Raw genomic sequence first — 26609 nt, 5'->3', positions numbered from 1 at the left:
AAAATTTTGGGGAAATTCTGGAAAATTCCAGAAAATTCAGGGGAGTTTGGGAAGATTCTGGAAAATTCTGGAAATATCTGGAAAATTCCAGGAAAATTCTGGGGAAATTCCGGGAAATTTGGGGAAATTCTGGGGAAATTCTGGAATATTCTGGAAAATTCTGGGGAAATTCCCAGAAAATTCTGGAAAATTCCAGGAAATTCTTGGGAAATTCTGGGAAATTTGGGAAAATTTTAGGAAAATTCTGGGAAAGTTCTGGGGAAATTCTGAGAAATTCGGGGAAATTCTGGAACGTTCCAGAAAAATTTGGGAAAATTCCAGAAAAAATGCCGGGAAAATTCCAGAAAATTTGGGGAAATTCTGGGGAAATTCCCAGAAAATTCTGGAAAATTCCAGAAAATTCTTGGGAAATTTTGGAAAATTCTGGAATATTCTGGGGAAATTCTGAGAAATATGGGGAAATTCTGGAAGGTTCCAGAAAATTTGGGAAAATTCTGGGAAATTTCTGGAAAATTTAGGAAAATTTTGGAAAATTCCAGAAAATTCTGGGAAAATTTCTGGAAAATTCCGGAAAATGCCACGAAAATTTCGGGAAGATTCCGGAAAATTTGGGAAAATTCTGGGAAATTTCTGGAAAATTTGGAGAAATTTTGGGGAAATTTGGGAAAATTCCAGAAAAATTTGGGAAAAATCCAGGAAAAAAATCGGGGGAAAATCGAGAAAATTTGGGGAAAATTTTGGGAAAATTCTGGAAAATTCCAGGAAAATTTGGGGAAATTCTGGGAAAATTCCGGGAAAATTGCAGAAAATTCAGTGGAATTTGGGAATATTCTGGAAAATTCTGGGGAAATTCTGAGAAATTTGGGGAAATTCTGGAAGGTTCCTGAAATTTCCAGGAAATTCAAGAAAAATTCCAGAAAAAATTCGGGGGAAATTCCAGAAAATTTGGGGAAAATTTCTGGAAAATTCCAGGAAAATTCAGGGGAATTTGGGAATATTCTGGAAAATTTTGGAAATATCCGGAAAATTCCAGGAAAATTCTGGGAAAATTCCAGGAAATTCGGGGAAATTCTGGGGAAATTCTGGAATATTCTGGAAAATTCTGGGGAAATTCCCGGAAAATTCTGGAAAATCCGAGAAAATTCTGGGAAAATTCTGAGAAATTTGGGGAAATTCTGGAAAATTCCGGAAAATTCTGGGGAAATTCTGGGGAAATTTCTGGAAAATTTTGGGAAAATTCTGGAAAATGTTGGGAAAATTGAGAAAACTGGGGGAAAATTCCAGAAAATTCCAGAAAAATTACAGGGAAAATTCCAGAAAAATTTAGGAAAATTCCAGAAAAAATTCAGGGAAAATTCCAGAAAACTTGGGGTAAATTGGAAAATTTCTGGAAAATTCTGGGAAAATTCTGGAAAAATTCTGGAAAATTTGGGGAAGTTCTGGGAAAATTCCAGAAAAGTCTGGGAAAATTCGGAGAAATTTGGGGAGATTCTGGAAGGTACCAGAAAATTTGGGAAAATTCTGGAAAATTCCAGAAAATTCCAGGGAAAGTTGGGAAAATTCAGGAAAATTCCAGAAAATTCTGGGAAAATTCTGGAAAATTCCGGAAAATGCCACGAAACATCCGGGAAAATTCTGGAAAATTCTGGGAGGTTCCAAAAAATTTGGGAAAATTCTGGGAAATTTCTGGAAAATTTGGATAAATTTTGGGAATTTTGGGAAAATTCCAGAAAAATTTTGGAAAATTTCAGGAAAAATTTTGGGAAAATTCCAGAAAATTTGGGGGAAATTGGAAAATTTCTGGGAAAATTCTGGAAAATTCCAGGGAAAGTTTGGAAAATTCTGGAAAATTTGCGGAAAATTTGGGGAAAATCTGGGAGAATTCCAGGAAAATTCCGGAATATTATGGAAAAACCCGGGAAAATTCCCAGGACATTCGGGAAATTTCTGGAAATTTTGGGGAAATTCTAGAAAAATTCTGGGAAATTTCAGGAAAATTCCAAAAAATTCAGGGAAATTCTGGAAAAATCCAGAAAATTTGAGAAACTTCTGGGGAAAGTTGCGGAAAAATTGGGCAAAATTGGAAAAATTCTGGGGAAATTTTGGGAGAATTTTGGGATATTTTGGGTGAATTTGGGTGAATTTTGGGAGAATTTTGGGAGACTTTTGGGTGAATTTTGGGTGAATTTTGGGACATTTGGGGTGAATTTTGGGTGAGTTTTGGTAATTTTGGGACATTTTGGGTGAATTTTGGGTGATTTTGGGTGATTTTGGGTCATTTTGGGCCATTTTTAGTGAATTTTGGTAAATTTGGGGCATTTTGGGTGAATTTTGGAACATTTTGAGTGAATTTTGGGTGATTTTGGGTGAATTTTGGGTGATTTTGGGTGAATTTTGGGTGAATTTTGGACATTTTTGGTGAATTTTGGGTGAATTTTGGGTGATTTTGGGACCTTTTGGGTGATTTTTGGGTGAATTTTGGGTGATCTTGGGTGATTTTGGGACATTTTGGGTGAATTTGGGTGATTTGGGGTGAATTTAGGGTGAATTTTGGCTGGTTTTGGGTGATTTTGGGTGAATTTGGGTGGATTTGGGACATTTCAGGTGAATTTTGGTAATTTTGGGACATTTTGGGTGAATTCTGGGTGATTTTTGGTGAATTTTGAGTGATTTTGGGGTGAATTTTGGTGATTTTGGGTAATTTTGGGGCATTTTGGGGGAATTTTGGGACATTTTGGGTGAATTTTTGGTGAATTTTGGTTATTTTGGGACGTTTTGGGTGAATTTTGGGTATTTTTGCGTGATTTTTGGTATTTTTGGGACATTTTGGGTGATTTTGAGAGATTTTGGGTGATTTTGGGACATTTTGGGTGAATTTTGGGTGGTTTTGGGGTGAATATGGGGTGAATTTTGGCTGGTTTTGGGTGAATTTGGGTGAATTTGGGTGGATTTGGGACATTTCAGGTGAATTTTGGTAATTTTGGGACATTTTGGGACATTTTGGGTGAATTTTGGGTGAATTTGACACATTTTGGGCGAATATTGGGTGATTTTGGGACATTTTAGGTGAATTTTGGGGCATTTTGGGTGAATTTTGGGTGATTTTGGGACATTTTGGTAATTTTGGGACATTTTGGGTGATTTTTGGACATTTTGGGTGAATTTTAGGTGAATTTTGGGTAAATTTTGGGTGAATTTTGGGTGAATTTTGGGTGAATTTTGGGACATTTTGGGTGAATTTTGGGTGATTTTGGGTCATTTTGGGCCATTTTTAGTGAATTTTGGTAAATTTGGGGCATTTTGGGTGAATTTTGGGACATTTTGGGCGAATTTTGAGACATTTTGGGTGAATTTTGGGTGATTTTGGGACATTTTGGGTGAATTTTGGGACATTTTGGGTGATTTTTGGGTGAATTTTGGGTGAATTTTGGGAGAATTTTGGGTGAATTTTGGGACATTTAGGGTGAATTTTTGGAGATTTTGTGGTGAATTTTGGTTGATTTTGGGTATTTTGGGTAAATGTTGGGTGAATTTTGGACATTTTTGGTGAATCTTGGGACATTTTGGGTGATTTGGGGTGAATTTTGGGACATTTTGGGTGAATTTTGGGTGAGTTTTGGGTGATTTTGGAACATTTTGGGTGATTTTTTGTGAATTTTGGTGATTTTGGAACATTTTGGTGAATTTTGGGTGATTTTCCCCTCCAGGTGTGCGGGGACATCCACGGGCAGTTCTACGACCTGAAGGAGCTGTTCAGGGTGAGTGACCACTGAGTGACCAACTGACCACTGAGTGACCACTGAGTGACCACTGAGTGACCAACTGACCACTGAGTGACCACTGAGTGACCACTGAGTGACCACTGAGTGACCACTGAGTGACCAATGAGTGACCACTGAGTGACCACTGAGTGACCAACTGACCACTGAGTGACCAACTGACCACTGAGTGACCACTGAGTGACCACTGAGTGACCACTGAGTGACCAATGAGTGACCACTGAGTGACCACTGAGTGACCAATGAGTGACCACTGAGTGACCAATGAGTGACCAATGAGAGACCAATGAGTGACCCCTGAGTGACCAGTGAGTGACCACTGAGTGACCAATGAGTGACCAATGAGTGACCAGTGAGTGACCAGTGAGTGACCAATGAGTGACCCCTGAGTGACCAATGAGTGACCCCTGAGTGACCAGTGAGTGACCACTGAGTGACCACTGAGTGACCACTGAGTGACCCCTGAGTGACCAATGAGTGACCAATGAGTGACCACTGAGTGACCACTGAGTGACCACTGAGTGACCAATGAGTGACCACTGAGTGACCACTGAGTGACCACTGAGTGACCAACTGACCACTGAGTGACCAATGAGTGACCAACTGACCACTGAGTGACCAATGAGTGACCAATGAGTGACCACTGAGTGACCAATGAGTGACCAATGAGTGACCACTGAGTGACCACTGAGTGACCACTGAGTGACCACTGAGTGACCACTGAGTGACCACTGAGTGACCAATGAGTGACCACTGAGTGACCAATGAGTGACCACAGAGTGACCACTGAGTGACCACTGAGTGACCAATGAGTGACCACTGAGTGACCAATGAGTGACCAATGAGTGACCACTGAGTGACCACTGAGTGACCAATGAGTGACCCCTGAGTGACCAATGAGTGACCCCTGAGTGACCAATGAGTGACGAATGAGTGACCAATGAGTGACCACTGAGTGACCACTGAGTGACCACTGAGTGACCAACTGACCACTGAGTGACCCCTGAGTGACCATTGAGTGACCAATGAGTGACCAACTGACCACTGAGTGACCACTGAGTGACCACTGAGTGACCAATGAGTGACCAATGAGTGACCAATGAGTGACCAGTGAGTGACCAGTGAGTGACCACTGAGTGACCAATGAGTGACCAATGAGTGACCAATGAGTGACCAGTGAGTGACCAGTGAGTGACCACTGAGTGACCAATGAGTGACCAATGAGTGACCCCTGAGTGACCAATGAGTGACCAATGAGTGACCCCTGAGTGACCAATGAGTGACCACTGAGTGACCCCTGAGTGACCAATGAGTGACCAATGAGTGACCCCTGAGTGACCAATGAGTGACCAATGAGTGACCAATGAGTGACCCCTGAGTGACCAATGAGTGACCACTGAGTGACCCCTGAGTGACCAATGAGTGACCAATGAGTGACCCCTGAGTGACCACTGAGTGACCACTGAGTGACCCTGAGTGACCAATGAGTGACCCCTGAGTGACCAATGAGTGACCACTGAGTGACCAATGAGTGACCACTGAGTGACCACTGAGTGACCCCTGAGTGACCACTGAGTGACCAATGAGTGACCACTGAGTGACCAACTGACCACTGAGTGACCAATGAGTGACCCCTGAGTGACCAATGAGTGACCAATGAGTGACCAATGAGTGACCAATGAGTGACCAATGAGTGACCCCTGAGTGACCACTGAGTGACCAATGAGTGACCAATGAGTGACCAATGAGTGACCAATGAGTGACCACTGAGTGACCAATGAGTGACCCCTGAGTGACCAATGAGTGACCAATGAGTGACCACTGAGTGACCAATGAGTGACCCCTGAGTGACCAATGAGTGACCACTGAGTGACCACTGAGTGACCAATGAGTGACCAATGAGTGACCACTGAGTGACCACTGAGTGACCACTGAGTGACCACTGAGTGACCAATGAGTGACCAATGAGTGACCACTGAGTGACCAATGAGTGACCACTGAGTGACCAATGAGTGACCAATGAGTGACCACTGAGTGACCCCTGAGTGACCCCTGAGTGACCAATGAGTGACCACTGAGTGACCCCTGAGTGACCAATGAGTGACCAATGAGTGACCACTGAGTGACCCCTGAGTGACCCCTGCCCTCTCTCACCTGCCCAGGTGGGCGGGGATGTCCCAGAGACCAATTACCTGTTCATGGGCGACTTCGTCGATCGCGGCTTCTACAGCGTGGAGACGTTTCTGCTGCTGCTGGCGCTAAAGGTGAGCTCACCTGGACAGGTGAGACAGGTGAGACAGGTGAGAGACAGGTGAGACAGGTGAGAGACAGGTGAGAGACAGGTGAGACAGGTGAGAGACAGGTGAGAGACAGGTGAGACAGGTGAGAGACAGGTGAGAGACAGGTGAGACAGGTGAGAGACAGGTGAGACAGGTGAGAGACAGGTGAGAGACAGGTGAGACAGGTGAGACAGGTGAGACAGGTGTGGGACAGGTGAGAGACAGGTGAGAGACAGGTGAGAGACAGGTGAGAGACAGGTGAGAGACAGGTGAGACAGGTGAGACAGGTGAGAGACAGGTGAGACAGGTGAGACAGGTGAGAGACAGGTGAGAGACAGGTGAGACAGGTGAGAGACAGGTGAGAGACAGGTGAGAGACAGGTGAGACAGGTGAGAGACAGGTGAGACAGGTGAGAGACAGGTGAGACAGGTGAGAGACAGGTGAGACAGGTGAGACAGGTGAGAGACAGGTGAGACAGGTGAGACAGGTGAGAGACAGGTGAGACAGGTGAGATGGGTGTGAGACTTTTCTGCTGCTGCTGGCGCTCAAGGTGAGCTCACCTGGGCAGATGAGACAGGTGAGATACACCTGAGACAGGTACAGACGGGTACAGACAGGTACAGACAGCGTGGAGACGTTTCTGCTGCTGCTGGCACTAAAGGTGAGCTCACCTGGACAGGTGAGACAGGTGTGGGACAGGTGAGACACGTGTGGGACAGGTGAGCTCACCTGGGCAGGTGAAACAGGTGTGGGACGGGTGAGACAGGTACAGACAGCATGGAGACGTTTCTGCTGCTGCTGGCGCTCAAGGTGAGACAGGTGTGGGACAGGTGAGCTCAGGTGTGCTCAGGTGAGCTCACCTGGACAGGTGAGACAGGGACAGACAGGTGGGACAGGTGTGGGACAGGTGTGGGACAGGTGTGGGACAGGTGAGCTCACCTGGGCAGGTGAGACAGGGACAGACAGGTGAGACAGGTGTGGCACACCTGGGACAGGTGTGATGGGTGTGAGACCTTCCTGCTGCTGCTGGCACTAAAGGTGAGACAGGTGCGTTCAGGTGTGCCCCAGGTGTGTCTCACCTGTGCCCAGGTGTAACTCAGGTGTGTTACCTGTGCCCAGGTGTGACCCAGGTGTGTCACCTGTGCCCAGGTGTGATCCAGGTGTGTTACCTGTGCCCAGCTGAGCTGCTTGGCAGATCCCACAGGTGTGGCACACCTGGCACAGGTGATGCCGTGGGTGTGTCATACATAGCACAGGTGTGCTGTACCTGTCTCAGGTGTGCTGTACCTGTCTCAGGTGTGCTGTACCTGTCTCAGGTGTGTCTCACCTGTCCAGGTGAGGTACCCAGACCGGATCACGCTGATCAGGGGGAACCACGAGTCGCGGCAGATCACGCAGGTGTGGCACACCTGGCACAGGTGATGCCGTGGGTGTGTCATACCTAGCACAGGTGTGCTCTACCTGTCTCAGGTGTGTTGTACCTGACTCAGGTGTGACTCAGTTGTGACTCAGGTGTGTTACCTGTGCCCAGGTGAGGTACCCAGACCGGATCACGCTGATCAGGGGGAACCACGAGTCGCGGCAGATCCCGCAGGTGTGGCACACCTGGCACAGGTGATGCCGTGGGTGTGTCTATAGGTGGTTACCTGGCACAGGTGTAACTCAGGTGTGCTGTACCTGATCCAGATGTGTTACCTGTGCCCAGGTGTAACTCAGGTGTGCTGTACCTGTGCCCAGGTGTGATTCAGGTGTGTTACCTGTGCCCAGGTGTGATCCAGGTGTGTCACCTGTACCCAGCTGAGCTGCTTGGCTGATTCCACAGGTGTGGCACACCTGGCACAGGTGATGCCGTGGGTGTGTTGTACCTGATCCAGGTGTGCTGTACCTGTCTCAGGTGTGCTGTACCTATCTCAGGTGTGCTGTACCTGACTCAGGTGTGTCTCACCTGTCCAGGTGAGGTACCCAGACCGGATCACGCTGATCAGGGGGAACCACGAGTGGCGGCAGATCCCGCAGGTGTGGCACACCTGGCACAGGTGATGCCATAGGTGTGTTGTACCTGTCTCAGGTGTGCTGTACCTGACTCAGGTGTGACTCAGGTGTGACTCAGGTGTGTCTCACCTGTCCAGGTGAGGTACCCAGACCGGATCACGCTGATCAGGGGGAACCACGAGTCGCGGCAGATCACGCAGGTGTACGGCTTCTACGACGAGTGCCTGCGCAAGTACGGCTCGGTCACCGTGTGGCGCTACTGCACCGAGATCTTCGACTACCTGAGCCTGTCGGCCATCATCGACGGCAAGGTGAGCGCACCTGGGACAGGTAGCACACCTGGGGGCAGGTGACACACCTGGGCACATCTGGGGATACACCTGGGGACAGCTGGGATACACCTGGGGGCAGCTGGGCACACCTGGGATACACCTGGGCACACCTGGGATACACCTGGGATACACCTGGGCACACCTGGGGCAGGTGGGACACTGAGATCTTCGGCTACCTGAGCCTGTCAGCCATCATCGATGGCAAGGTGAGCGCACCTGGGCACACCTGGGCACACCTGGGCACACCTGGGATACACCTGGGATACATCTGGGGGTAGCTGGGATACACCTGGGGGCAGCTGGGCACACCTGGGATACACCTGGGATACACCTGGGGACACCTGGGGACACCTGGGATAGACCTGGGGACAGCTGTGGTACACCTGGGCACACTTGGGCACACGTGGGATACACCTGGGATACACCTGGGCACACCTGGGGACACCTGGGGCAGGTGGGACACGGAGATCTGTGACTACCTGAGCCTGTCGGCCATCATCCATGGCAAGGTGAGCGCACCTGGGCACACCTGGGGACAGCTGGGGGACAGGTGACACAGCTGGGGACAGGTAACACACCTGGGATTTATCTGGGATACACCTGGGGATAGTTGGGGACAGCTGGGATACACCTGGGGCACACCTGGGCGCACCTGGGGACACGTGGGGACACCTGGGGACAGCTGGGGACCACTGGGGACACCTGGGCACACCTGGGCACACCTGGGATACACCTGGGGACAGCTGGGGACCACTGGGGACACCTCGGCACACCTGGGGGCAGCTGGGCACACCTGGGCACACCTGGGCACACCTGGGGCAGGTGGGACACTGAGATCTGTGATTGTCTGAGCCTGTCGGCCATCATCGACGGCAAGGTGAGCGCACCTGGGGCAGGTAACACACCTGGGCACACCTGGGCACACCTGGGGACAGCTGGGGACACCTGGGCACACCTGGGGACAGCTGGGATACACCTGGGATACACCTGGGCACACCTGGGGATACACCTGGGGGCACCTGGGATACACCTGGGACACACCTGGGGACACCTGGGGGAGGTGGGACACTGAGATCTTCGACTACCTGAGCCTGTCGGCCATCATCGACGGCAAGGTGAGCGCACCTGGGGCAGGTAACACACCTGGGGGCAGGTGACACACCTGGGCACACCTGGGACACACCTGGGGATAGCTGGGATACACCTGGGATACACCTGGGGACAGCTGGGATACACCTGGCCACACCTGGGATACACCTGGGGACAGCTGGGGACACCTGGGATACACCTGGGCACACCTGGGCACACCTGGGATACACCTGGGATACACCTGGGCACACCTGGGATAGACCTGGGCACACCTGGGCACACCTGGGCACACCTGAGGTACACCTGGGACACACCTGGGGACACCTGGACACACCTGAGGTACACCTGGGATACACCTGGGCACACCTGGGATACACCAAATATCCCAAATATCCCAAATGACCCCAAACGTTTCCAAAGTTCATAAATACCCAAAGTGTCCAAAATGACCCAAAATGTCCCCAGATGTCCCCAGATGTCCCCAAAACCCCAAATACCCCAAATACCCAAAATATCCCAAAATACCCCAAATTTCCCAAATTTTCCAAATGACCCCAAATGTCCCAAAATGTCCCAAATTTCCCAAATGACCCCAAATAACCAAAATACCCAAAATGATCCAAAATGTCCCAAATATCCCAAATGTCCCCAGATGTCTCCAAAGCCCCAAATATCCAAAATATCCTAAATGTCCCAAAATGTCCCAAATGTCCCAAAATGATCCAATTAACTCAATGACCCCAAATGTCCCAAAATGACCAAAATGTCCCAAATTTCCCAAATGACCCCAAATAACCAAAAATATCCCAAATTTCCCAAATGTCCCAAAATGTCCAAAACGCCCCAAAATGTCCCAAATTTGCCAAATATCTTAAATGTCCCCAGATGTCCCCAAAGACCAAAATACCCAAAATGTCCCAAATACCCCAAAATGTCCCAATTACCTCAATGACCCCAAATGTCCCAAAATGCCCCAAATACCCAAAATATCCAAAATGTCCCAAATGTCGCAAATGACCCAAAATGTCCAAAACGCCCCAAAATGTCCCAAATTTCCCAAATATCTTAAATGTCCCCAGATTTTCCGAAAGCCCCAAATACCCAAAATACCCAAAATGCCCCAAAATGCCCCAAATTTCCCAAATATCCCAAATACCCCAAATACCCCAAAATGTCCCAAATACCCCAAAATGCCTCAAATTTCCCAAAATGTCTCAATAACCTCAATGACCCCAAATATCCTAAAATGTCCTAAATATCCAAAGTATCTAAAATGTCCCAAATGTCACAAATGACCCAAAATGACCCAAATGTCCCAAAACACCCCAAAATGACCCAAATTTCCCAAGTATCCCCAGATGTCCCCAAAGCTCCAAATGTCCCCAAAGCCCCAAATACCCCAAATATCCTAAATTACCCCAAATACCCCAGAATACCCAAAATACCCAAAATACCCCAAATGCCCTAAATACCCCAAAATGTCCCAATTACCTCAATGACCCCAAATGTTCCCAAATGACCAAAATGTCCCAAATTTCCCAAATGTCCCCAAAGCCCCAAATACCCCAAATATCCAAAATGTCCCAAATATCCCAAAAAGTCCCAAATACCTGAAACACCCAGAATGTCCAAAATGTTCCAAAGTGACCCAAAATGTCCCAAATTTCCCAAATATCCCAAATGTTCCCAGATGTCCCCAAAGCCCTAAATACCCCAAATATCCCAAATGTCCCAAATACCCAAAGTGTCCAAAATGCCCCAAAATGACCCAAAATGTCCCGAATTTCCCAAATATCCTAAATGTCCCCAGATGTCCCCAAAGCCCCAAATACCCAAAATACCCCAAAATATCCCAAATACCCCAAAATGACCCTATTACCTCAATGACCCCAAATGTCCCAAAATGTCCCAAAAAGCCCCAAATACCCAAAGTGTCCAAAATGTTCCAAAATGACCCAAAATGTCCCAAATTTCCCAAATATTTTAAAGGTCCCCAGATGTCCCCAAAGCCCCAAATACCCCAAATATCCAAAATACCCCAAAATATCCGAAATACCCAAAATATCCCAAATGCCCCAAATACCCCAAAATGTCCCAATTACCTCAATGACCCCAAATGACCCAAAATGTCCCAAAATGACCCAAAATGACCCAAAATGTCCCAAATTTCCCAAATATCTTAAATGCCCCCAGATGTCCCCAAAGCCCCGAATACCCCAAATATCCCAAATTACCCCAAATACCCCAAAATATCCAAAATATCCCAAATGTTCCAAATGTCCCCAAATGCCCCAAAATGTTCCAATTACCTCAATGACCCCAAATATCCCAAAATGTCCCAAATACCCAAAATATCCAAAATATCCCAAATGTCGCAAATGAACCAAAATGACCCAAATATCCCAAAATGCCCCAAAATGACCCAAATTTCCCAAGTATCCCCAGATGTCCCCAAAGCCCCAAATGACCCCAAATATCCCAAATACCCAAAGTGTCCAAAATGCCCCAAAATGCCCCAAAATGACCCAAATTTCCCAAATATCTTAAAGGTCCCCAGATGTCCCCAAAGCCCCAAAATACCCAAAATGACCCCAAATATCCCAAATACCCCAAATGTCCCAAAATGTCCCAAATATCCCAAAATGTCCCAAAATGACCCAAATTTCCCAAATATCCCAAACGTTCCCAGATGTCCCCAAAGCCCCAAATACCCCAAATATCCAAAATGTCCCAAATGTCCCAAAAAGACCCAATTACTTCAATGACCCCAAATGTCCCAAAATGACCAAAATGCCCCAAATGTCCCAAAATGATCCAAAATGACCAAATACCCAAAATGTCCCAAAATATCCCAAATTTCCCCAAATGTCCCAAATACCTCAAATGTCCCCAAAGCTCCAAATGTCACAAATGCCACAAAATGCCCCAAAATTTCCCAAATTTCCCAAATGTCCCCAGATGTCCCCAAAGCCCCAAATACCCCAAATATCCAAAATGTCCCAAATACCCCAGAATGACCCAATTACATCAATGACCCCAAATGTCCCAAAATGTCCCAAATTTCCCAAAATAACCCAAATTTTCCAAATGTCCCCAGATGTCCCCAAAGCCCCAAATACCCAAAATGACCCAAAATGCCCCAAATGTCCCAAATACCCAAAGTGTCCAAAATGTCCCAAAATGACCCAAAAAGTCCCAAATTTCCCAAATATCTTAAAGGTCCCCAGATGTCCCCAAAGCCCCAAATGACCCCAAATACCCCAAAATACCCCAAATATCCCAAAATACCCAAAATATCCCAAATACCCCAAAATATCCCAAAGTACCCCAAATATCCCAAATGTCCCAAATGTCCAAAATGTCCCAAATGACCCAAAATGTCCCAAAATGCCCCAAATTTCCCAAATGTCCCCAGATGTCCCCAAGGCCCCAAATACCCCAAATATCCAAAATACCCCAAAATATCCGAAATACCCAAAATATCCCAAATACCCCAAATGACCCAATTACCTCAATGACCCCAAATGTCCCAAAATGACCAAAATGTCCCAAATTTCCCAGAATGACCCAAATTTCCCAAATGTCCCCAGATGTCCCCAAAGCCCCAAATACCCAAAATGACCCCAAATGTCCCAAAGTGTCCAAAAAGCCCCAAATACCCAAAGTGTCCAAAATGTCCCAAAATGCCCCAAAATGCCCCAAATTTCCCAAATTTCCCAAATGTCCCCAGATGTCCCCAAAGCCCCAAATACCCCAAATACCCAAAATGTCCCAAATCTCCCAAATTTCCCAAATGTTTCAAATGTTCCAAAATGTCTCAGAATGTCCCAAAATGACCCAAATTTCCCAAATGTCCCCAAAGCCCCAAATACCCCAAATATCCAAAATATCCCAAAATGTCCCAAATACCCCAAAGTACCCCAAATATCCCAAATGTCCAAAATGTCCCAAATGACCCAAAATGTCCCAAAATGCCCCAAATTTCCCAAATGTCCCCAGATGTCCCCAAGGCCCCAAATACCCCAAATATCCAAAATACCCCAAAATATCCGAAATACCCAAATATCCCAAAAGCCCCAAATATCCCAAAATGTCCCAATTACCTCAATGACCCCAAATATCCCAAAATATCCCAAAATGACCCAAATGTTCCAAAATGACCCAAATTTCCCAAATGTCCCCAGATGCCCCCAAAGCCCCAAATACCCAAAATATCCCAAATACCTAAAATACCCCAAATACCCCAAATACCCCAAAATGACCCAATTATCTCAATGACCCCAAATATCCCAAAATAACCAAAATGCCCCAAAATGCCCCAAAATGCCCCAAAATGCCCCAAAATGACCCAAATTTCCCAAATATCTTTAATGCCCCCAGATGTCCCCAAAGCCCCAAATACCCCAAATTTTCTCAATTATCCCAAATGTCCCAAATACCTGAAATACCCCAGATACCCCAAATGCCCCAAAGTGTCCAAAAAGCCCCAAAATGACCCAAATTTGCCCAAACTTTCAGATTTTCTGCGTGCACGGGGGGCTCTCGCCGTCCATCCAGACCCTGGACCAGATCCAAAAATGACCCCAAATACCCCAAAATACCCAAAATACCCCAAATATCCCAAATGTCCCAAATATCCCAAATGTCCCCAATATCCCAAATATCCCAAATGTCCCAAATGCCCCAAATACCCCAAATACCCCAAAGCCCCAAATACCCCAAATATCCAAAATGTCCCAAAATGCCCCAAAATGCCCCAAATTTCCCAAATATCCCCAAATACCCCAAGTGACCCAAAATGTCCCAAATGCCCCAAAATGTCCCAATTACCTCAATGACCCCAAATGACCCAAAATATCCCAAAATGACCCAAAATGTCCCAAATTTCCCAAATATCTTAAAGGTCCCCAGATGTCCCCAAAGCCCCAAAATGCCCCAAATTTCCCAAGTATCCCCAGATGTCCCCAAAGCCCCAAATGACCCCAAATACCCAAAGTACCCAAAATGACCCAAAATGCCCCAAATGTCTCAAATCTCCCAAATTTCCCAAATGTCTCAAATGTCCCAAAATGACCCAAAATGACCCAAATTTCCCAAATATCTTAAAGGTCCCCAGATGTCCCCAAAGCCCCAAATACCCAAAATACCCCAAATACCCAAAACCCCCCAAATGTCCCAAATACCCCAAATACCCCAAATACCCCAAATGCCCCAAAGTGTCCAAAAATGACCCAAAATGACCCAAAATGTCCCAAACTTTCAGATTTTCTGCGTGCACGGGGGGCTCTCGCCGTCCATCCAGACCCTGGACCAGATCCACAAATGACCCCAAATACCCCAAAATACCCAAAATACCCCAAATATCCCAAAATATCCCAAATGTCCCAAATGCCCCAAATGACCCAAAATGACCCAAAATGACCCAAAATGCCCCAAATTTCCCAAATATCCCAAAATGTCCCAAATGTCCTAAAATGTCCCAATTACCTCAATGACCCCAAATATCCCAAATATCCCAAGTATCCCAAAATGTCCCAAATTTCCCAAATGTCCCTAGATGTCCAAAAACCCCCAAATACCCAAAATGTTCGAAATGTCTCAAATGTCCCAAAATGCCCCAAATTTACCAAATGTCCCAAATGACCCCAAATGTCCCAAATAACCCCAAATACCCCAAAATGACCCAAATTTCCCACATGTCCCCAGATGACCCCAAAGCCCCAAATACCCCAAATATCCCAAATGTCCCAAATGTCCCAAAAAGTCCCAAATACCTGAAATACCCCAAATGTCTAAAAAGCCCCAAAGTGACCCAAAATGACTCAAATTTCCCAAATATCTTAAAGGTCCCCAGATGTCCCCAAAGCCCCAAATACCTAAAATTTCCCCAAATTTTCTCAAATATCTCAAATACCCCAAATGTCCCAAATGTCCCCAATACCTGAAATACCCAAAATGTCCCAAAATGTCCCAAAATGACCCAAATTTCCCAAATATCCCAAACGTCCCCAAATGCCTCCAATACCCCAAATTACCCCAAATTTTCTCAAATATCCCAAATGTTCCAAATGTCCCAAATACCCCAAATACCCCAAATATCCAAAGTGTCCAAAAAGCCCCAAAATGCCCCAAAAAGTGCCAAAATGACCCAAAATGTCCCAAACTTTCAGATTTTCTGCGTGCACGGGGGGCTCTCGCCGTCCATCCAGACCCTGGACCAGATCCACAAATGACCCCAAATACCCCAAAATACCCCAAATATCCCAAATATCCCAAATGTCTCCAAAGCTCCAAATGTCCCAAATGACCCAAAATGACCCAAAATTTCCCAAATACCCCAAAGTACCCAAAATATCCCAAATGTCCCAAATGCCCCAAATACCCCAAATGTCCCCAAAGCTCCAAATGTCCCAAATGACCCAAAATGACCCAAATTTCCCAAATATCCCAAAATGCCCCAAATGTCCTAAAATGTCCCAATTACCTCAATGACCCCAAATATCCCAAATATCCCAAGTATCCCAAAATGTCCCAAATTTCCCAAATGATCCCAAATGATCAAATACCCAAAATAACCCAAAATGCCCCAAATGTCCCAAATACCCAAAGTGTCCAAAATGCCCCAAAATGCCCCAAAATGTCCCAAATGTCCCAAATATCTTAAAGGTCCCCAGATGTCCCTAAAGCCCCAAATACCCCAAATACCCCAAAATGTCCCAATTATCTCAATGACCCCAAATGTCCCAAAATGTCCCAAAATGCCCCAAATTTCCCAAATGACCCCAAATGTCCCAAATTTCCCAAATGTCCCCAAAGCCCCAAATACCCAAAATGATCCCAAATACCCAAAGTACCCAAATATCCCAAATGTCCCAAATGTCCCAAATACCTGAAATACCCAAAATGTCCCAAAATGTCCCAAAATGACCCAAATTTCTTAAATACCTTAAATGTCCCCAGATGTCCCCAAAGCCCCAAATACCCCAAATATCCCAAAATGTCCCAAATACCCCAAATGTCCCAAAATATCCCAAATACCCCAAATGCTCCAAATGGCCCAAAATGTCCCGAATACCCCAAAATATCCCAATAACCTCAATGACCCCAAATATCCCAAAATGTCCCAAATACCCAAAATATCCAAAATGCCCTAAAATGTCCCAAATTTCCCAAATGTCCCCAGATGTTCATAAAGCCCCAAATACCCAAAATGTCCGAAATGTCCCAAATGTTCCAAATGACCCAAAACGTCCAAAATGTCCCAAAATGACCCAAAAAGTCCCAAATTTCCCAAATATCCCAAACGTTCCCAGATGTCCAAAAAGCCCCAAATACCCAAAATGACCCCAAAAACCCCAAATGACCCAAAATCTCCTAAATACCCAAAATGTCCAAAATGCCCCAAAGTGACCCAAAATGTCCCAAATTTCCCAAATATTTGAAATGTTCCCAATACCTGAAATACCCCAAAAGCCCCAAAATGCCCCAAAATGCCCCAAACTTTCAGATTTTCTGCGTGCACGGGGGGCTCTCGCCGTCCATCCAGACCCTGGACCAGATCCACAAATGACCCCAAATACCCCAAAATATCCCAAATATCCCAAATATCCCAAATGTCTCCAAAGCTCCAAATGTCCCAAATGACCCAAAATGCCCCAAATACCCAAAATGACCCCAAATACCCAAAATACCCCAAAATACCCAAAATATCCCAAATGTCCCAAAATGCCCCAAAATGACCCAAATTTCCCAAATATCCCAAACGTTCCCAAATGTCCCCAAAGCCCCAAATACCCCAAATACCCAAAATATCCCAAATCTCCCAAATTTCCCAAATGTCTGAAATGTTCCAAAATGTCTCAGAATGACCCAAAATGTCCCAAATACCCCAAAATGACCCAATTACCTCAATGACCCCAAATATCCCAAAATGACCCAAATGTCCCAAATTTCCCAAATATCCCAAAATGTCCCAAATGTCCTAAAATGTCCCAATTATGTCAATGACCCCAAATGTCCCAAAAAGTCCCAAAAAGCCCCAAATACCCAAAGTGTCCAAAATGCCCCAAAATGACCCAAAATGTCCCAAATGTCCCAAATATCCCAAACGTCCCCAAATGTCCCCAGAGCCCCAAATGTCCCAAATACCCTAAAATGTCTCAATTACCTCAATGACCCCAAATGTCCCAAAATGCCCCAAAATGCCCCAAATTTCCCAAATATCTTAAAGGTCCCCAGATGTCTCCAAAGCCCCAAATACCTCAAATGTCCCAAATACCCAAAGTGTCCAAAATGTCCCAAAATGACTCAAAATGACCCAAAATGACCCAAATTTCCCAAATATCTTAAAGGTCTCCAGATGTCCCCAAAGCCCCAAATACCCAAAATTTTCTCAAATATCCCAAATGTCCCAAATACCTGAAATACCCCAAATACCCCAAAAGCCCCAAAGTGTCCAAAAATGACCCAAAATGACCCAAAATGTCCCAAAAAGCCCCAAAATGACCCAAATTTGCCCAAACTTTCAGATTTTCTGCGTGCACGGGGGGCTCTCGCCGTCCATCCAGACCCTGGACCAGATCCACAAATGACCTCAAATATCCCAAAATACCCAAAATACCCCAAATATCCCAAATGTCCCAAATGTCCCCAATATCCCAAATGTCCCAAATGACCCAAAATGACCCAAATGTCCCAAAATGTCCCAAATTTCCCAAATGTCCCCAGATGTCCCCAGATGTCCCCAGATTTCCCAAATATCCCAAATGTCCCAAAATGTCCAAAATACCCCAAAATGTCCCAATTACCTCAATGACCCCAAATGTCTCAAAATGACCCAAATGTCCCAAATTTCCCAAATTTCCTAAATTACCCCAAATACCCCAAATGTCCCAAATTTCCTAAAATGCCCCAAATTTCCCAAATGTCCCCAGATGTCCCCAAGGCCCCAAATACCCCAAATATCCAAAATGCCCCAAAATATCCGAAATACCCAAAATATCCCAAAAGCCCCAAATATCCCAAAATGTCCCAATTACCTCAATGACCCCAAATGTCCCAAAATAACCAAAATGCCCCAAAATGCCCCAAAATGTCCCAAATTTCCCAAATATCTTAAATACCCCCAGATGTCCCCAAAGCCCCAAATACCCCAAATATCTAAAATTACTCCAAATACCCCAAAATACCCAAAACCCCCCAAATACCCCAAATACCCCAAATACCCCAAATACCCCAAAATGACCCAATTATCTCAATGACCCCAAATGTTCCAAAATGTCCCAAAATGTCCCAAATTTCCCAAACGTCCCCAAATGTCTCCAAAGCCCCAAATACCCCAAATATCCAAAATATCCCAAAATATCCGAAATACCCCAAATATCCCAAATGTCCCAAATACCCCAAAATGTCCCAATAACCTCAATGACCCCAAATGACCCAAAATGTCCCAAAATGACCCAAAATGTCCCAAATTTCCCAAATATCTTAAAGGTCCCCAGATGTCCCCAAAGCCCCAAATGACCCCAAATACCCCAAATACCCAAAATACCCAAAATATCCCAAATACCCCAAATGCCCCAAATACCCCAAATACCCCAAAATGACCCAATAATCTCAATGACCCCAAATGTCCCAAAATGACCAAAATGCCCCAAATGTCCCAAAATGACCCAAATTTCCCAAATATCTTAAAGGTCCCCAGATGTCCCCAAAGCCCCAAAATACCCAAAATGACCCCAAATATCCCAAATACCCCAAATGTCCCAAAATGTCCCAAATATCCCAAAATGTCCCAAAATGACCCAAATTTCCCAAATATCCCAAACGTTCCCAGATGTCCCCAAAGCCCCAAATACCCCAAATACCCCAAATTTTCTCAAATATCCCAAATGTCCCAAATACCTGAAATACCCCAAATACCCCAAAAGCCCCAAAATGCCCCAAAATGCCCCAAAATGACCAAAAATGACCCAAAATGTCCCAAACTTTCAGATTTTCTGTGTTCACGGGGGGCTCTCGCCGTCCATCCAGACCCTGGACCAGATCCGAACCATCGACCGCAAGCAGGAGGTGCCGCACGACGGCCCCATGTGTGACCTGCTCTGGTCTGACCCCGAAGGTACTGAGGGGATGGGGACACCCAAAAACCCCAAAAAACCCCAAAATCCACCCAAAATCCACCTAAAAATCAAAAAAATCCCGAAGATTTTACCCCAAAATTCACTGAAATGGCCCCAAAATCCCGAAGATTTGACCCCAAAATTCACGGCCCAAAGTGGGACCTGCTCTGGTCTGACCCCGAAGGTACTGAGGGGATGGGGACACCCAAAAATCCCAAAAACCCAAAAAATCCCAAAATCCACCCAAAATCCACCTAAAAATCAAAAAAATCCCGAAGATTTGACCCCAAAATTCACTGAAATGGCACCAAAAATCTCCTGAATGCGCCCAAAAATTTGTGGGATTGTGCAGAGTGAGGGACAGGGAAAGGGACACCAAAAAACCGCAAAAATCCCAAAATCCCAAAAAATTCCCAAATCCACCCAAAATCCACCTAAAAATCCAAAAAAATCCCGAAGATTTTAGCCCAAAATTCACTGAAATGGCCCCAAAATCCCGAAGATTTGACCCCAAAATTCACGGTCCCATGTGTGACCTGCTCTGGTCCGACCCCGAAGGTACCCACGGATGGGGGGACACCAAAAAACCCCAAAAAACCAAAAAAGTCCCAAAATCTACCCAAAAAACCAAAAAAATCCCGATGATTTTACCCCAAAATTCAGTGAAATGGCCCCAAAAATCTCCTGAATCTGCCTCACCTGTCTCACCTGTGTCACCTCTCACCTGTCTCTCACATGTCTCTCACCTGTCCCCCCTGTCCCTCACCTGTCTCACCTGTCTCTCACCTGTCTCTCACCTGTCTCTCACCTGTCTCTCACCTGTCTCTCACCTGTCTCACCTGTCTCACCTGTCTCACCTGTCTCTCACCTGTCTCACCTGTCTCTCACCTCTCTCACCTGTCTCTCACCTGTCTCTCACCTGTCCCCCCTGTCCCTCACCTGTCTCACCTGTCTCTCACCTGTCTCACCTGTCTCTCACCTCTCTCACCTGTCTCTCACCTGTCTCTCACCTGTCCCCCCTGTCCCTCACCTGTCTCACCTGTCTCTCACCTGTCTCACCTGTCTCTCACCTGTCTCTCACCTGTCTCACCTGTCTCTCACCTGTCTCACCTGTCCCTCACCTGTTCCCCCTGTCCCTCACCTGTCTCACCTGTCTCTCACCTGTCCCTCACCTGTCTCACCTGTCTCTCACCTGTCTCTCACCTGTCTCACCTGTCTCTCACCTCTCTCACCTGTCTCACCTGTCCCCCCTGTCCCTCACCTGTCTCACCTGTCTCTCACCTGTCTCTCACCTGTCTCTCACCTGTCTCACCTGTCTCACCTGTCTCACCTGTCTCTCACCTGTCTCACCTGTCTCTCACCTCTCTCACCTGTCTCTCACCTGTCTCTCACCTGTCCCCCCTGTCCCTCACCTGTCTCACCTGTCTCTCACCTGTCTCACCTGTCTCTCACCTCTCTCACCTGTCTCTCACCTGTCTCTCACCTGTCCCCCCTGTCTCTCACCTGTCTCACCTGTCTCTCACCTGTCTCACCTGTCTCTCACCTGTCTCTCACCTGTCTCACCTGTCTCTCACCTGTCTCACCTGTCCCTCACCTGTCCCCCCTGTCCCTCACCTGTCTCACCTGTCTCTCACCTGTCCCTCACCTGTCTCACCTGTCTCTCACCTGTCTCTCACCTGTCTCTCACCTGTCTCTCACCTGTCTCTCACCTGTCTCACCTGTCTCTCACCTGTCTCTCACCTGTCTCACCTGTCTCTCACCTGTCTCTCACCTGTCTCTCACCTGTCTCTCACCTGTCTCTCACCTGTCTCACCTGTCTCACCTGTCTCTCATCTGTCTCTCACCTGTCTCACCTGTCTCACCTGTCTCTCACCTGTCTCTCACCTGTCTCTCACCTGTCTCACCTGTCTCTCACCTGTCTCACCTGTCTCACCTGTCTCTCACCTGTCTCACCTGTCTCTCACCTGTCTCTCACCTGTCTCACCTGTCTCACCTGTCTCACCTGTCTCTCACCTGTCTCACCTGTCTCTCACCTGTCTCTCACCTGTCTCTCACCTGTCTCACCTGTCTCTCACCTGTCTCACCTGTCTCTCACCTGTCTCACCTGTCTCTCACCTGTCTCTCACCTGTCTCACCTGTCTCTCACCTGTCTCACCTGTCTCTCACCTGTCTCTCACCTGTCTCACCTGTCTCTCACCTGTCTCACCTGTCTCACCCCTCTCTCACCTGTCTCTCACCTGTCCCTCACCTGTCTCTCACCTGTCTCTCACCTGTCCCTCACCTGTCTCTCACCTGTCTCACCTGTCTCTCACCTGTCTCTCACCTCTCTCACCTGTCTCACCTGTCTCACCTGTCCCTCACCTGTCCCCCCGCAGACACCACGGGTTGGGGCGTGTCCCCTCGGGGGGCGGGTTACCTGTTCGGCTCCGACGTCGTCGCTCAGTTCAACGCGGCCAACGAGGTCTCCATGATCTGCCGCGCCCACCAGCTCGTCATGGAGGGCTACAAGTGGCACTTTGGGGAGACCGTGCTCACCGTCTGGTCCGCCCCCAATTACTGCTACCGGTATGCTAATCACATGCTAATTAGGGGGGAATTATGCATATTTTAATTGGGAGTTGTTTTTAGTAACAGTTGTGGTGTGGGTGCACCTGTACAGGTGAAGTGATGGGGCCCAGGTGAGGGGGTCCAGACATGGATGGGAGGGTGGGAATGGGTCCTAATTCCTGCTACTGGTATGCAAATCACATGCTAATTAGGTGTTAATTAAATGGTAATTAGATGGTGGTTCTTTGACGTGCAGGTGGGGTTTGGGCGCACCTGTACAGGTGAAGCGATGGGGTCCAGGTGAGGGGGTCCAGACATGGATGGGAGGGTGGGAATGGGGCCTAATTAGTGCTATCGGTATGCTAATGAGATGCTAATTAGGGAATAATTAGATGGTAATTATGTGATAGATGTATGAGGTACCAGTGGGGTTTCGGCACACCTGTACAGGTGAAGCGATGGGGTCCAGGTGAGGGGGTCCAAACATGGATGGGAGGGTAGGAATGGTGCCTAAATAGTGGTGTTGGTATGCTAATGAGATGCTAATTAGGTGTTAATTAGATGGTGTTTTTATAAGGTACCAGTGGGGTTTGGGCACACCTGTACAGGTGAAGCGATGGGGTCCAGGTGAGGGGGTCCAGGCATGGATGGGAGGGTGGAAATAATGCCAAATTACTGCTACCGGTATGCTAATGAGATGCTAATTAGGGGGGAATTGTGGGGTGTTTGATTGAGGGTTACCTGGGGGACAGGTGGGGTTGGGGGACACCAGCTCGTCATGGAGGGCTACAAGTGGCACTTTGGGGAGACCGTGCTCACCGTCTGGTCCGCCCCCAATTACTGCTACCGGTATGCTAATCACATGCTAATTAGGGGGAAATTAGGTCATAATTATATGGCGGTTCTATAAGGTACCAGTGGGGTTTGGGCGCACCTGTACAGGAAGTGATGGGGTCCAGGTGAGAGGGTCCAGACATGGATGGGAGGGTGGGACTGGTGTCTAATTAGTGCTACCGGTATGCTAATGAGATGCTAATTAGGTGTTAATTAGGTGGTGGTTTTATAAGGTACCAGTGTGGTTTGGGCACACCTGTACAGGTGAAGCGATGGGGTGCAGGTGAGGGGGTCCAGACATGGATGGGAGGGTGGGAATGGGGCCTAATTCCTGCTACTGGTATGCAAATGACATGCTAATTAGGTGTTAATTAAATGGTAATTAGATGGTTGTTCTTTGACGTGCAGGTGGGCTTTGGGCACACCTGTACAGGTGAAGCGATGGGGTCCAGGTGAGGGGGTCCAGACATGAATGGGAGGGTGGGAATGGGGCCTAATTACTGCTACCGGTATGCTAATGAGATGTTAATTAGGGGGGAATTGTGGGGTGTTTGATTGGGGGTTACCTGGGGGACAGGTGGGGTTGGGGAACACCAGCTCGTCATGGAGGGCTACAAGTGGCACTTCGGGGAGACCGTGCTCACCGTCTGGTCCGCCCCCAATTACTGCTACCGGTATGCTAATCAGATGCTAATTAGGGGGAAATTATGTAGAATTTAATTGGGGGTTACTTGGGGGACAGGTGGGGTTTGGGCACACCTGTACAGGAAGTGATGGGGTCCAGGTGAGGGGGTCCAGACATGGATGGGAGGGTGGAAATAACGCCAAATTACTGCTAGCAGTATGCTAATGAGATGCTAATTAGGTGTTAATTAGATGGTAATTATGTGGTAGATGTATGAGGTGCCGGTGGGGTCTGGGCACACCTTACAGGTGAAGTGATGGGGTGCAGGTGAGGGGGTCCAGACATGGATGGGAGGGTGAGAATGGGGTCTAATTCTTGCTATTGGTATGCTAATGAGATGCTAATTAAGTCTTAATTAGGTCATAATTAGGTGGCTGTTCTATGAGGTGGAGGTGGGGTTTGGGCACACTTGTACAGGTGAAGTGATGGGGTCCAGGTGAGGGGGTTCAGACATGGATGGGAGGATGGGAATGGGGCCTAAGTACTGCTAACGGTATGCTAATGAGATGCTAATTAGGCGTTAATTAGATGATAGTTGTATGAGGTGCAGGTGTGGTTTGGGCACACCTGTACAGGTGAAGCGATGGGGTCCAGGTGAGGGGGTCCAGACATGGATGGGAGGGTGGGAATGGGGCCTAATTACTGCTACCGTTATGCTAATTAGATGCTAATTAGGGGGGGATTATGTGATATTGAATTGGGGGTTAGCTGGGGGACACCAGCTCGTCATGGAGGGCTACATGTGGCACTTCGGGGAGACCGTGCTCACCGTCTGGTCCGCTCCCAATTACTGCTACCAGTATGCTAATCACATGCTAATTAAGTCTTAATTAGGTCATAATTATCTGGTAGACGTATGATGCACAGGTGGGGTTTCGGCACACCTGTACAGGTGAAGTGATGGGGTCCAGGTGAGGGGGTCCAGACATGGATGGGAGGGTGGGAATGGGGCCTAATTAGTGCAATCGGTATGCTAATGAGATGCTAATTAGGTGTTAATTAGGTGGCGGTTTTATAAGGTACCAGTGTGGTTTGGGCACACCTGTACAGGTGAAGCGATGGGGTCCAGGTGAGGGGGTCCAGACATGGATGGGAGGGTGGGAATGGGGCCTAATTACTGCTGCCAGTATGCAAATCACATGCTAATTAGGGGGGAATTGTGGGGTGTTTGATTGAGGGTTACCTGGGGGACAGGTGGGGTTGGGGGACACCAGCTCGTCATGGAGGGCTACAAGTGGCACTTCGGAGAGACCGTGCTCACCGTCTGGTCCGCCCCCAATTACTGCTACCGGTATGCTAATCACATGCTAATTAGGGGGGAATTAGGTCATAATTAGGTGGCGGTTTTATAAGGTACCAGTGGGGTTTGGGCACACCTGTACAGGTGAAGCGATGGGGTCCAGGTGAGGGGGTCCAGACATGGATGGGAGGGTGGGAATGAGGCCTAATTACTGCTACTGATATGCTAATGAGATGCTAATTAGGCGTTAATTAGATGATGGTTCTATGAGGTGCAGGTGGGGTTTGGGCGCACCTGTACAGGTGAAGCGATGGGGTCCAGGTGAGGGGGTCCAGACATTGATGGGAAGGCGAGAATGGGGCGTAATTACTGCTACCGGTATGCTAATCACATGCTAATTAGGGGGGAATTATGTGGTATTTAATTGGTGGTTACTTGGTGGACAGGTGGAGTTTGGGCACACCTGTACAGGTGAAGCGATGGGGTCCAGGTGAGGGGGTCCAGATGTGGATGGGAGGGTGGGACTGGTGTGTAATTACTGCTATTAGTATGCAAATCAGATGCAAATGAGATGTGAGATGCACAGGGGGCGGAGCTGTGGGCGGTCACGTGGGGGTGGGCAGGGTTCGGGGTGTCCAGATGAGCTGGGCAGGTGGGAGCTGGGCAGGTAGCGCCCCACTAATGCTGATTAATGGGATGCAAATGAGATGCAAATGGAATGCAAATGAGATGTGAGATACACAGGGGGCGGAGCTGGGGCAGTCAGGTGGGGCTGGGCGGGGTTCAGGGTGTCCAGGTGAGCTGTGCAGGTGGGAGCTGGGCAGGTAGAGTCCCACTAAACCTGAATAATGAGATGCAAATGACATGCAAATGAGATGCAAACAAGAAGTCAGCCATAAAGGGGGCGGAGCCTGGGGCAGCCAGGTAGGGCTGAGCCGTCCAGGTGAGCTGTGCAGGTGGGAGCTCGCTTAAGAGCGCCACTAAACCTGATTAATGAGATGCAAATGATATGCAAATTAGATGAAAATGAGACGTGAGATGCACAGGGGGCGGAGCTGGGGCAGTCAGGTGGGGCTGGGCGGGGTTGTGGGTTTTCAGGTGAGCTGGGCAGGTGGGAGTTGGGCAGGTAGAGCCCCACTAAACCTGATTAATGGGATGCAAATGAGATGCAGATGAGATGCAAGCAAGGATTTAATCACAAAGGGGGCGGAGCCTGGGGCAGTCAGGTGGGGCTGGGCGGGGTTCAGGGCATCCAGGTGAGCTGTGCAGGTGGGAGCTGGGTAGGTAGAGCCCCACTAGATCTTATTAATGGAATGCAAATGAGATGTAAATGAGATACGAACAAGCAGTTAGCCAGAGAAGGGGCGGAGCCTAGGGCAGCCAGGTGGGGCTGGGCCGTCCAGGTGAGCTGGGCAGGTGGGAGCTCGTAAAAAACTATGAAAACTGATTAATGAGATGCAAATGAGATGCAAACGAGATGTAAATGAGATGCAAACGCCGGGCAGGTGCGGTAACGTGGCGGCCATCTTGGAGCTGGACGAGCACCTGCAGAAGGAGTTCATCATCTTCGAGGCGGCGCCGCAGGAGACGCGCGGGATCCCCGCCAAGAAACCCGTGGCGGATTACTTCCTGTGACACACCTGGGCACACCTGGGCACACCTGGGCACACCTGGGGGCACCTGGGCACACCTGGGATACACCTGGGGGCAC

The 26609-nt window shown here is 47.8% G+C and overlaps 1 protein-coding gene across 1 annotated transcript; it reads left to right on the top strand.

Moving 5' to 3' along the window:
* Positions 1-3698: 3698 nt before the first annotated feature.
* Positions 3699-26548, top strand: PPP4C (protein phosphatase 4 catalytic subunit). Its single transcript, XM_084224289.1, has 6 exons — positions 3699-3758; positions 5942-6043; positions 8188-8361; positions 19465-19591; positions 21968-22157; positions 26404-26548. Exons 2-6 carry the CDS (start codon positions 5978-5980, stop codon positions 26531-26533), a joined length of 687 nt encoding a protein of 228 aa, XP_084080415.1. The 5' UTR covers positions 3699-3758; positions 5942-5977; the 3' UTR covers positions 26534-26548.
* The last annotated feature ends 61 nt before the right edge of the window (positions 26549-26609 follow it).

Source organism: Fringilla coelebs (genome assembly GCF_963513975.1).
Source record: "Fringilla coelebs genome assembly, chromosome: 35".
Taxonomy (NCBI): Eukaryota; Metazoa; Chordata; class Aves; order Passeriformes; family Fringillidae; genus Fringilla; species Fringilla coelebs.
Note: the sequence above shows the minus strand (reverse complement) of the source record. Positions and strands in the feature narration are given on the sequence as shown.